Below are 13,496 nucleotides of genomic sequence, written 5' to 3' on the forward strand. Positions count from 1 at the left end.
ATGCGGAATAAAATTATGGAGAGCCAATAAATGAGTATGGGAGAGAAGCTTGAGGGGCAGTGTCTGTCCAGGGCCTTCCAGGGTGGGTGTAGATTTCAGCCAGCATAACTTCCTGTCAAAGTGTGGGCCTGTCTCCCCAAACGCATTCCCTGTTTAGAGGACAGACTCCCTTCTCTCGCTGCTTTTATTTATTTTTTTGAGTGATAATTTTTATTGGAGCATATCTGATTTATAATTTTGTGTTAGTTTCTGCTGTACAGCAAAGTGAATCCGTTATACATATACCTACTCTTTTTTAGATTCTATTTCCATATAGGTCATTACAGAATACTATGCTATACAGTGCTATACAGTAGGTTCTTTTAATTATCTATTTTATATATAGTAGTGTGTATATATATGTCAATCCCAATCCCAATCCAATTTATCCCTCCCCCTCTCTTGCTGCTTTTAAATTTGAATGGGGAGCCAGTGCTTTCAGGGAGTTTCAGGGAGAAGGCAGGTTTGGGGACTAAGGCCAAAGATAATCAACAGGAGACAGTATATAGCACTGGATTACTCAAGATGGGCTGGGATACGCCACAGTAACAATAACCTCCAAATCTTAGTAGATGACCAGGGTTATTTCTCTTTCACACTACATGCTCCTGGCAGATCAGTTGGGGGTAGAGGGGCAGGAAAAGTGACTTTTCCTGCCAAAGTCACATGACTGGTCTGGGGCAGAAGTAGGATTGGAACCTCCTAATTTTTACTGGGCTTTTTACTTTCATAGTCCTTGGCTCAAGCCCTGTGAGAGTGGACCATAGATTCTAAGTCAGAATCTGTGGCAGTTGAGAAAGACCTCAGTGCTTCCAGATTTTAGGGGCCAGTTTAGGACTGAACTACAAGGAAATCTGTCCCTACTGTATCCCTGACCCAGGACCCCATCACTTGAGTGGGTGGATGGTGGGTGGAGGGGTGTTGGTTAGGATGTGCTGATCAGAGAGCCAGTTATTACTAAGGGATCCTTATCACTATTTCCCAGAGTTTGATTTGTCACCTCTGAGTGGACAGTCACTACTAGATCTGAATCATTAGTTCTCAGCTTTCTCCTGAGCTCAGGACTGGGGCTACTCCTTCCTGCTACTTGGATACAATGCAGTCACCCCAATGGAACTTGTCAAAAGCCAATATCATCCTACCCACCCCTCCACAAGCTATCCATGTTCCCATGTCACCCGCAAGGTATGGGGAGTCACCTTAACTTCTCCTCCCTACCACATCCACCCAGTCCTCCGATTCCCACGGATACACTATCCCCCATGGCAGGACTTTTGGGAAGTCATTCTCCTACTTCTGTTCTCCGTCGTCTCCAGCCCTACACACTGCAAACTAATCTTAGAACCCCACACTGGGACTTCCCTGGCCGTCCACTGGTTAAGACTCAGCACTTTGGGACTTCCCTGTTGGCGCAGTGGTTAATAATCTGCCTGCCAATGCAGGAGGCACAGGTTCGAGCCCTGGTCTGGTAAGATCCCACATGCCACGGAGCAACTAAGCCCATGCGCCACAACTACTGAGCCTGCACTCTGGAGCCCACGAGCCACAACTACTGAGCCCACGTACCACAACTACTGAAGCCCACGCACCTAGAGCTCGTGCTCCACAATAAGAGAAGCCACGGCAATGAGAAGCCCATGCACTGCAAAGAAGAGTAGCCCCCCGCTCGCCACAGCTAGAGAAAGCCTGCGCGCAGCAAAGACCCAATGCAGCCATAAATAAATAAATTATTTATTTATTTATTTTTTTATTAAAAAAAAAAAAAAAAGACTTAGCACTTCCACTGCAGGGGTCGCGGGTTCGATCCCTGGTCAGGAAACTAAGATCCTGCGTGCCTCACGGCACAGCCAAAAAATTTTTAAAAAAAAAAGAACCCCACATTGCACCATCCTCAAAAATTTTCAGTTTCCCCACTGTCAAAGTGAACTTTTCTCAGCCCCAAATCTAGGTCACACGATCTGACAAGTATAAGAGTAACTACATCAAAAGCGAATAGGATTTTGTCCTGGAAGATATGATCACTGGAGCCCTTTTTTCACATAATAGCACCAAATGAATTCACTTTGCATTTAAGGCCCTTCACCATCTGTTCATCTTGCCGGCCACTAACCTAGCAGTTCAACACTCTGCTCCAATCAAACTAGAGCAAACAAGTCACGGCTGACCTAATCCTACCATGTTTGGTCTTGCCCCCGAGGTTTTGATACAAACTTCTCCTTGCCTACAGGGCCCTTCTTTCTCTTTTCCCCTGGGCTGTGCCCCCATGCCCTGCTGTGGTACAGAGTTTCCTTCAACTATACCAGCTTTGGCACTTCCGGCAGCACTTCTCATCTGAGCCTCTCATTTGGCATTTAGCAAATTAAAGCTTGGGTTTTATAAACTTTGTTCTTTTTGCAGTAGGTCCTATCTGACTGCTAATAAAAGCCTTGAAGGAAGAGCCTGCTCTGGACAGGTGCATGATAACAATTGGCTGATGATAATGAAAGGAGAGCTGGCAGTGGACAATGAGACGGGGAGGGGTATATTGGTTATTGGTGGCTGTGTAACAAATTCTGACACAACTTAGTGTATCAGTCTGGGTCCAATCAAGAGAGAGAAACCGCATAGTAATTTGAAGAGGGAGATTTAAAAATAATTTTTACTCCAATCCCCTGTTGTAAATAACAAAGAATTGGTTAGTAAGGAGTAAAGAGAACTCTAGCAGTTGAATAGCAGACATAGAAGCAGCCCTTCCTTACCCCCAGGACTGAGGCTGAAACAGAGCACCCAGGGAAGAGATACCACCCCCTACCTCAAGGTTGAAATCCAGACTTTGTTGAGGAGAACACAGCCTGTGGCTCGCTGTATGGCAGAAAAGTCACTGCAGCATCATACCAGTGGAACTTGCAGAAATCTGCCTTCTTAGATGCTAGGGAAATTTCTTCATGGGGAGGTGTCGAGCCAAAGGCACTCCTGAGCAGGGTACAGGAGCTTCCACGTACTGCAGGATCCTGGGGCTGGAGAAACCGTGAGTGCTGCAGGAGCATCCTTGCTGGAGAAGCCACATGCACAGCAGGTGCTGGATGCTGGAGAAGCTGCAGGAGGTGGGGGCACTCTGCTGACACTGCTGCCCAAGGGATAGTGCCAGGAGGATCTGCTGGCTGCTGGATGTTGCTGGCCACTCCAGGAGCTGGGCACTGGTGAAGCTGTTTGCACTGCAGGAGCCTGCCAATCAAGCACACTAGAACAGGGAAGCAGAAACCTTTTCCTCCTGCCATGTCTCTCCAGCTCCTTTCCCCTTAACAATTTAAAACATCAATAAGCACTTGTTCTCTCATAGGAATTTGGGAGCATCTTGGCATGGTGGTTCTGATTCAGTCAAGTTGTGCTTGCAGTCAACCTATACTGGCCAGGATTGCAGTCATCTGGAGACTTGACTGGGGCTGGAGGATCACTTCCAAGATGGCACACTCATGTGGCTGGCAAGTTGGTGCTGGCAGTTGACAGGAAGCCTCAGTCTTTCTACATATAGGCATCTTCACAGGGATATTTGAGCGTACTTGTGACATAGTAGCTGGCTTCTCCTAGAGTGAATCATCCAAGAGAGAACAGGGCAAAAGCTGCTGTGCCTTTTCTGACCTAACTTCAGAAGTCATACGTTATCACTTCCCCCACATTCTGTTTGTTAGACGTGAGTCACTAGGTCCAGTCCACATTCAAGACAAGGGGAATTAGGCTCTACACTTCGAAGAGCAGAGTGTCAATTTGTGACCATTTAAAAACCACCACAGGTGGCAGCAAGCAACAAGCACTACGGAATTCCCTGGCAGTCCAGTGGTTAGGATGTGGCGCTTTCACTGCCATGGCCTGTGTTCAGTCCCTGGTCGAGGAACTAAGATCCTGCAAGTTGCACAGAGTGGCCGAAGAAAGCAAAACAAACAAAAAATCAAGAAGGACTAATGTGTACTCAGCAGCTAGATGCATCTGTCTCCTGCCTGGGAGGTTCTCTGCTAAGGAGTAGAGAAAGTTCATAACCAATAGTTGCCACCCTATCTATCCCATCCCTCGGTCTGCCCTCCAGCTGGTTAGCTTGTTTTCTTACCTGCAGACTTCTTTTACCTTCAGGCAATTATATTTCCAAAGAAACATCTCTTTCCATCTTTTCAGTTGATTCTAAGAAGGCTTCATACAAGAGATGGGCTTGAATTGGATCTTGAGAGAGGGAAGAGCTTTCCAGGGTGGGAAACTACTTGAACTTTACCAAAAGGGAAATAAGAGTTTCCCTCTGATGGGATTACGAGAGGGGCTGGGGTGCTGGTAGATGGTATTTGGCCAGAGAGACTGCCAGTTACTCCTATAACTGATTTCCTGAAGGAGACATGTGAGGGACAGAGATGAGGGAACACCACTGGATGGTTCCAGCAGGACCTCAAAACAGGGTCTCAAGCAGACGGGCCTGGAGTCCCCAGCTTTGTCTTAAGACTTAAAGCAGGGTCTCTCCTCTCTAAACGCACATGTTACCACTTCTCCTGTGTAATTTTCCCCCCTTGAATGTGAACTCGGCCTAGTGACTTGCTTCTTACCAATAGAATATGGCTGCTGGGTTACACTCTCAGGCCTGAAAGCCTTGTAATTGCCCAGCCTCAAGACTGAAGAAAGAGCTCGGAGTCAGCAACAGAGAGATAGGGGATCTTACATGTCTGAAACAAAAGGTCCTGGAGCGACATCCTACCATATTCCGCAGACGGCAGGAAGGACATGACAGCAAACTTCGCTACTTGGGGGAGAAAGAGGCTACCATTTATAAGGGGAATTGACGTCAGGTTGGCTCATCAGTTACCCGGGAAACCAGCTGGAGTATGACCCTCACAGCCCCTCAGATTAATGACCATCACGAGGGCAGATGTTTCCTTTTAACAACTGGCAGGTAGAGCAGGGATTAGATCAGTCACTAGCTGGGGCAGGGGACAAACACGTTCACGTGAATAGGTGCAGGTGAAACAGGGACTTGTTGAGCAGCGGATATACAAAGAGCAAGAGAACAGCCATCTTGAGTGGCCTGACCATGCAATGGCCAAGTGAGGGAATGTTACCTTAAAGATTAGATTACAAAACACTGTGACTTCCATCTTGCTTCCATTCTCCCTTGTCCTTCACTGTCTTGTGCTGATGAAGCCAATGGCCACGTTGTGAGCTGTCCTATGGAGAGGACTCAGCCAACAGCCTGTTAAGAACTGAAGCTGTTGGTCCAACAGCCTGTAACGAGCTGAAGTCTGCCTACCACCACCTGAGTAAACTTGGAAGCAGATCCACCCCCAGTCAAGCCTGAAGGTGACTGCAGCCCCAGCCGACACCTTGATTGCAGCCCGTGAGAAACCCAGAGCCAGAGGACCCAACCAAGTTGTGACTGCACTCCTGACACACAGAAACTATGAAGTAATAAATGATGAGTTAAGACACTGAGCTTTGGGATAATTCATTATGTAACGAATGTAACACGTGACTCTTTCAAGGGTCTAGCCACTGGGTCAGTTCTTCCACTCAAGGATGAGAACAGAAATCACCAATACTGGGACTTCCCTGGTGGCGCAGTGGCTAAGAATCCGCCTGCCAATGCAGGGGACACGGGTTTGATCCCTGGTCCGGGAAGATCCCACAAGCCGCGAAGCAACTAAGCCTGTGTCCCACAACTACTGAGCCTGCGCTCTAGAGCCCACAAGCCACAACTACTGAGCCCGTGTGCCACAGCTACTGAAGCCCGTGCTCCGAGAGCCTGTGCTCCACAAGAAAAGCGACCACAATGAGAAGCCCGCACACTGCAACAAAGAGTAGCCCCCGCTTGCTACAACTAGAGAAAGCCCGCACGCAGCAAGAAGACCCAATGGAGCCAAAAAATAACTAACTAAAACAAAAAAAATCACCAGTGCCACACTCAAGTGTGGGACCTTTAATGCCCATGACCCCTGCCCACAAGTAACTATTGCCATTCGAATGTCCAGGAACACAACGTGGATTTCTTTGAGAGGAACAAGAGAGCCTTTGGGCTCTCTCAACGTGGGTGGAGAGAGCCTTTTCCCTCCATGACACCTGCTTCCATAGAGCCAAACAATGAACCAAAACCCCACCCTGGAAGGTCCTCTCGTTCCTCTCAACTGTCTTCCCTTCCTCCAAACCATCTCCCAGAGATTCTCAGTCACTGCCACCTTAGAACACCTCTTTTCCTTGAGCTGGACAGAGGACTACCATAGTCAAAACTAAGTAAGGCTTGTCTTTCTTTAAGTGGTAGGGAAAAATGAATAGGTATTTTTCGCCTAAACCTTTGGCACCTGCTACAGCTTATCTGCTGATGAGTAACAGATTTCAAAATGAATGAGCAAGGAGCAAACAAATAATAATAGAAAAACATAGAAATGTGATTTCTTAAAATAGTTTATGGGTTATTGTTCGAGATGCTGTGACCTAGATACATACAATAGAGTAAAAAGAGGGAAGGAAAGCAGAGAAAGAGAGCTGAGTTCATGAACTTGGATTCCATCTCTGGCCATTTCCTGGTGTTCTACAGAGAGCACCGGAGGGTCCAGGCTGCCAGAGCAAGTGTGAGAAGCTCAGCCACTTCCTAGGCAGTGAGCTGGTTCCCAAGATTTGACCTCTAGATGGAACCTCAGGGAAAATACCCCGAGGCTGGAGGTACCATCAATGGAAAAGGGGGACGAGGTGCTATGTAACAGATCCTGTCTCCTAGACTGGAAACCATCAAGGTTAACTGCCCAGCTCAGTGTCATACTCTGGGCACATGGTTGGCAATTTTTTTTTTTAATTTCCAAGGAATGTATGTAAATTGTGGGCTACTGTGGCCCAGTCTGGACTGAGAGAGAATGACAAAGGGAAATGAATCCTTACTGTAAGGCCTCTCCATTCTCATATCACCCTGGATACTTGTATTCAGGGGTGGGGGGGATGTTGGAGTCAAATATCAGTCCAGGAGACAGAACATGGAATGGCAATTGCACGGTTAAGGAGATTAGAGACAGGACTCTTGGGCATGTGTGTGAGTATAACTTGTGGAATTAGAAAGCATACAACCTGGCAAATACACACACACACACACACACACACACACACACACACACACCTTAGACTGCTAGATCATCTGGGCACATGGCTGCCTAAAACAGACCATGTATTTCCCGGTTTTTCTTGCAGCTAGGGTTAGTCATGTGACTATGACTGACCGACGGAGTGGAGAATATTAAAGCAAGCAGTCAGGCCCTCCCCTTCCTCATCCCCATCCTTCATTCCACTATCTGAAATATGAACAGGTTATAAGACAATCTTTGACCAGGCTGATGAAGGCAATACCTATAGATGCCAGAGCAATGAAACTCCAGCAGCCTGGACCGCTGAGACTGTGGAGATCCCATATCAGCCCTGGACTGCATATCCTTGGAATGCTATGTGAAACAGAAACAAACTTCTATCTTACATTAATCCATTTGTTCTGTGATTTCTTTTACTGCAGCCAAACCTGTTTGTGTAATCTACAGCCCTGTCTTGGTCAATGAAATTCTACTATTAGTGATTTACGTGTTTCATAATTTACTTGTTAGACAAATATTTATCAAGCTTTGAGTGCTCTTTTTTTATCCTCTTAAATAGGAGCTGGCAGGTGAGCACAGAGCTGGGTACCAGAGAAGGGAGTGAGTTGGGTCCATCAAAGGACTCAGAAAGGGCAGGTGAGCTCATCTATCTGCCCGTCTTTCCCAGGACCATCTTTTGCCTTGGTTTCCACAAATGGCAGTTATCATCTTCTGTCTGTGAAGCAACTGTTTTTAGAGAGCAGAACTATGACTGCCATGAAGATCTAGAAGGGGGTGAGGGACTTCCCTGGCAGTCCAATGGTTAGGACTCTGTGCTTCCACTGCAGGGGGCACAGGTTCGATCTCTGCTCGGGGAACTAAGATCCCGCATGCCTCGCAGCATGGCCGAAAAAAATTTTTTTAATAAAATAAAATAAATCAATTAATTAAAAGTTAGACGGGGGTGAACAAGTTCAAGTTACCAATGACTGAAGGAGGACAGAGCTCTGTATCAGCAGCTCCTGGACCCTGGGCATTTGTGCAGCAAAGATCGACGATGGCACAGAGCCGAGGGAGCATTCTCTATGGATTGTTGCTAGAAGGAAGTGACAAGGGAATAGTTGAATGGAAGCTCACCTTCCAGAGAGTGGACCAGGGTGGGTGTGTAAGTGCTGTGCAGTTGGAAGGGGGAGGTCGCGGAGGATGGGACTCCCCCACCAAATTCCCAGGGGAGGACAAAAGCCTGACCATTGGAAATGTGATTTTTAAAAAACCAACATGTTAAATATATATGAAAGAGAAGCATAGAAATAAAAAGCATAGGTTGACATTCAAAGTGATCTATAGCTGTAAACATTGAAAAGTTTTCAGGTATGAGAGAGAAACCTACCTCCAACCCACTCAAGTAACCCGTGCCACTTCCAGACGTTTTGTCCCTGAGGTGTCTCCTATCGATTGGCCTTTGTTCCACCTCCTCCTGGTATGCCTTCCTGGACCTTAGGGCTGGAAATGTGGAAGACATTCTTTTTCTTTTTTTGGCCACAGCAGATAGAGCAAACAAAGGCCATATTTTTGATGGCAGCTTCCTGATTCCGAGACCACAGCTAAGGCGTGTGTTTCCTGGGGCCAACAGCTGCAGTGATGGCCTCCTGACTCTCATCCTCCTAATGGTGGCAGGGTTGGTAGCTTCCTTGGCAGCTCAGTTCTACAGTGGGTTTTTTGAAAAATTTTATTCCTGGAGGTTCAGTCTCTATTCTACCCCTCAAGCCCTTTCAAAGACTTTGTAAGCCCTCAATTACTATGTTACATCTCTTTCTGCTTAAAATAGGTACAGTGGTATCTGTTATCTGCAACTGAACCCTGATGATAAAAATGCCTGACATAGAGACTTCCCTGGTGGTACAGTGGTTGAGAGTCCACCTGTCAATGCAGGGGACATGGGTTTGAGCCCTGGTCCGGGAAGATCCCACATGCCACGGAGCAGCTGAGCCCCTGCACCACAACTGCTGAGCCTGAGCTCTAGAGCCCGTGAGCCACAACTACTGAGCCCACGTGCCACAACTGCTGAAGCCCACGCGCCTGGAGCCCATGACCTGCAGCGGGAGAGACCATTGCGGTGAGGGGCCTGCACACCACGTTGAGGAGTGGTCCCCACTCGCCACGGCTGGAGGGGTCTGCGTGCAGCCCTAAATAAATAAATAAATAAATAGATTTATTTTTTAAAAATGCCTGACACAGAGTAGGTGGTGCTAAGTGTTTGCTGCATAAGTGAATGAATGGGCAAATGGAGACTGCCAAGATGTCTACAGTCGGTTGGGCAAACTAGTTGGACTCAATAGAGTGGTCAGAGCAATCAATGGACATAAGTGGACAGTGAAATCAATTTGGGATTCTAACCGACATTTTAAAAAACATGAAATAGAATAGAAAATCGCAGAGCAGATCACATGTAGTAAATGTAAGTATTGTTTTGTGAAACTTCAGCTTCATACACACATACACATTTTATGTATATGTGTGTACATACACACACATTTGCAGTGATAATAATCCAAATATTCAACAACCAGCATGACAGACATAAGTCAATTGGAATGGATGCCAACAGTATCTACTGGTTGTCTGAATACCAGTATAAAAAAAATCTTTGTAGTAAAAAAAAAAAAGTGATTGAAACCCATTGGTCTATGGAATGTAGCTTAAGGCTTTTGCGGGGCGGGGGTGGGAGGTAGTGGGCACATGTTTCTGAGGACCCTTCCTTAGGCATTGTCCCTGGCTAGAGGAACATAACCTTGACACGTTCCTGCCTTTGGGGGAGGAGCAATCCCCCTGTGTTGCAGAAACCTGTGTTTCTGCCCACCGGCATCCATTCCCATCCCAACACCCATCTCCCTGCCTTTGGAAACCTGCCCTGCCCAGGCTTCACGAGGTTCTGCCAGTAACAGTCCCTGGCCCCCACTAGCCAGACCGATTGGCCCAACTTAGGCCAGGCAATTCTTCTAGGGTTTTGTATAGTGGGTGCTGAAGGGAGGGGCTTGGGGCTTTATACAGATTTGCCCACCCCCTCCCACTGTCCAGAGGGGCAGCCTCCCTCCCAGAGACAGAGAGACTGAAGTCCCCACAGAGGTTGAAGCTGAGTAGGAGACACCTAACACCAGCAAGTGTGTCCCTGGACCCCTGAGGCCAGCCTCGCACAGCTATTGGCCCAACGCTGTTCCTTTGGTTTTTAATTTTAAAACAAGTTAGTTAGTTTTGGGTTTCTTTCAGTTGCAGCTAAAGGAGTTGTGATTACTTCATAGCTCCTCGAAGTGGTCAGGGGCCCTCATTGCCCAAGTGACTGAGTACTGATGTGGCTCAGAGACTCCCTGAGCCGGGAAGAACAAAACTCCCGTCTACACAGGCACCCTATGCTTAGGCAGTGTGGGCAGGGCACCAGGTCAGGCCATCTCTCTGTTACCCGAAGCTGCATGGAGACCTCTGGGGACCTTCCTCATTTCACCTGAATGCAGAGGTCGTGGGGAGCACTTTATGGCCCCTCTGAGGAAGCCCCATCATAGGCTAACCTGTCTGGAGATGCTCAATCCACTCCCGTGGGTGGAGGGCAATGGAGTAGCACACTGGCCACCAGGTGTGACTACCCACTTCTGTCCTCCAAGTAGAAGCCCCGGGTCTGAGGACTGGCTACGTCTGGGGGAGGCTGCGGTCAGCTCTGTCCTCTCCCTCCAGGCCTGTCTTCCTCCCCGGCTGAGCTGACAGCCCCTCCCCAGGACCAGCCTGTCCTGGGAAGAAATAAGATGGGAGCTGTGTGTTCTGAGCCCTGCCCGTGTGTGTGTGTGTGTGTGTGTGTGTGTGAAATGACCTGAGGTTGGGCATGAGGTGACCTCCCTCAGGACATGCTGGGCCGGGACGAAGTGAGAGAGTGGCCTGGACATATATACACTACCAAACCTAAAATAGATAGCTAGTGGGAAGCAGCCGCACAGCACAGGGAGACCAGCTCGGTGCTCTGTGACCACCTAGAGGGGTGGGATAGGGAGGGTGGGAGGGAGACACAAGAGGGAGGGGATACGGGGATATATGTATACATATAGCTGATTCACTTTGTTCTAAAGCAGAGACTAACACACCATTGTAAAGCACTTAAAGATGTTAAAAAAAAAAAGACATGGTGGGCTTCTTCCTTGCTCAGGAGACCCTTCCCATCCGCACAGAGCAGGGAACCCCCCTACCCCACCAAACCCCCGGAACCCAGGCTAAGTCTGGGACCCACCCTGACTCCAGCACAGCCACCAACAGCCCAACTTTCCACTGAGGAGCCACTTCAACTGGGGTTACTGCCATGGTCCCCCAAGGTCCCTGGAGTACTGACCACTCCAACTTCATTGGCATCCTCCACAAGCAGAGAGCCTGTCCTCTACTCATCCTCACCTCCAAAGCTTTGTCCCTCTGGAGCCCTGCTTGGAAGGCCTTTACTCTCAGCCTGCCTAAATCCTAGTCCCCCTTCAAGGCTTCACAAAAGAGCACCACCCCCTCCTGTGGGCATCCAGGCCTGTCCTGGGCATCCTGTGTAGGCCTCGGTGCCCCACCTCTGTACCTGCAAACACTTCTCACTGCCTGTCCTCTTCTCGAGGAAGCTTTGGCTGCCCTCTCTCCACATCTCAGACTCTTTCGGGCAACTGTTCATCATTCTCCCCAGACTACCTTCAGAGTTCCTTCAGGAATGAGTTGAGTGATGGGTGATTTTCACAAGGGCAGTTTTCTCCAGAATTCTATTTTAGATTTTCCAGACCGATTAAAAATTCCAAAAAATTTGAGGAACTGACAGAATTTGTGTATATATATCTAATATATCGGCAAAGAAACAACATGGAAAACTGAACAAAACTTATTTTGCCTTATTTTCCATTGTTTCATAAAAACACATTTGAAGGCCAAAAAAGTAGGAAGGATGTAATTTCAGAGTAGAGAATTGTTCTTCAGGACTTCCCTGGTGGTCCAGTGGTTAAGACTCCGTGCTTCCACTGCAGGGGGTATGGGTTTGATCCCTGTTCGGGGAAGTTCGGCATGCCCCACGGTGCAGCCAAAAAGAAAAACTGGTTATTTAAATACGTTTATATTTATTTATTTTTTAAAATAAATTTATTTATTTATTTAGGCTGCTTTGGGTCTTCGTTGCTGCACACGGGCTTTCTCTAGTTCCCACGAGCGGGGGCTACTCTTCGTTGCAGTGTGTGGGCTTTTCATTGCGGTGGCTTCTCTTGTTGCGGAGCACGGGCTCTAGGTAGGCAGGCTTCAGTAGTTGTGGCTCACGGGCTCTACAGCTCAGGCTCAGTAGCTGTGGCGCACAGGCTTAGTTGCTCTGCAGTGTGTGGGATCTTCCCGGACCAGGGCTCGAACCCGTGTCCCCTGCATTAGCAGACGGCTTCTTAACCACTGTGTCACCAGGGAAGTCCCCTAAATGATAAACTCTTTAACAAAAAAAGCCCTTATTTTTTTCATTTTGCTGTAGACCAGCGAGAATATTGTCATGGAAACCAGCAGATAGATGCAGGGAAGAAGGCACTGGAGGATGTCCGCCCAGCCAGGCGCTTCCCTTTCTCCTCAGACGAGACTGGGCTGGCCAGGTTTGGGTCCCGGCCAAAGGGCAGAGCCAGGGCCGCGCTCACAGGTCAGGTGGGTCAGTGACCACCCACCCACCGGCCCTGGGGACCCTAGTGATCTGGCTTCCACCCCCTCACACAGCACAGGTGTCCTGGATTTGTGCTTGTGACCAGCGCCAGCTGGATTTGGGAAACAGGCCACTGGTACAGAAAGAAGAGGACTTGGAGTCAGGAGCCCGGCGTCCAGACCTGGCTCTGTTCAGTCACCTGGGGAAGTCCCTTCCGTCTCTGGGCCTCAGTTTCCTGCCCTTAAAATGAAGGCTCTATCAACTAGACTTCAACAAGATTTTTTTTTAAAAGGAAAAAAAATGAAGGTTTTGAACTAGTCTCTGAGGCTAATGTAGCCCTCTGTCCTCAAAAAAAAAAAAAAATGGGGGTATTTTGCATAGAATTTAGAATTTCAGGGGCCCACCACCCACTCAGGGCCTTCAATAAACCTCCCTGGGGCCCCTGGTCCTCAAATCAAGAATCTCAACCTGCCAATCCTGACACACGGCCATTGGCCTCTTGCCCCACACCTGCCCCTTTCCTGAGCAGTCTTAGACATTATTTACCAATTATCTACCCCTCACAAATACCTCAGGGAAGTACATTACTCTGCACAAAGAATTATTATCCCCTGGGGTTCCTCTCCAGTTCACAATGAGCTTTGCGGATGGGAAACTAATGAGGATAGAAATCCCTTTAGGGGACAAAGCCTTCTGGCCACCCACAGCAGTGAGGGGGAGGGGCAGTGGAAGAG

At 48.2% G+C, this 13,496-nt stretch overlaps 1 protein-coding gene across 2 annotated transcripts in view; it reads left to right on the forward strand.

Annotated features, from left to right (window-relative positions):
* Window positions 1–53, forward strand: part of ARMC12 (armadillo repeat containing 12) — a 9,312-nt gene extending 9,259 nt beyond the window's left edge. For both annotated transcript variants that reach the window (XM_007467257.1, XM_007467258.1), the window contains exon 6: window positions 1–53. This exon is cut by the window's left edge. In XM_007467257.1, coding sequence (XP_007467319.1) covers window positions 1–30 — 30 coding nt within the window. In that variant the 3' untranslated portion in view covers window positions 31–53.
* Window positions 54–13,496: the final 13,443 nt, after the last annotated feature.

The sequence above is a fragment of the Lipotes vexillifer genome, unplaced genomic scaffold (assembly GCF_000442215.2).
Source record: "Lipotes vexillifer unplaced genomic scaffold, Lipotes_vexillifer_v1.1 scaffold528, whole genome shotgun sequence".
Taxonomy (NCBI): domain Eukaryota; kingdom Metazoa; phylum Chordata; class Mammalia; order Artiodactyla; family Lipotidae; genus Lipotes; species Lipotes vexillifer.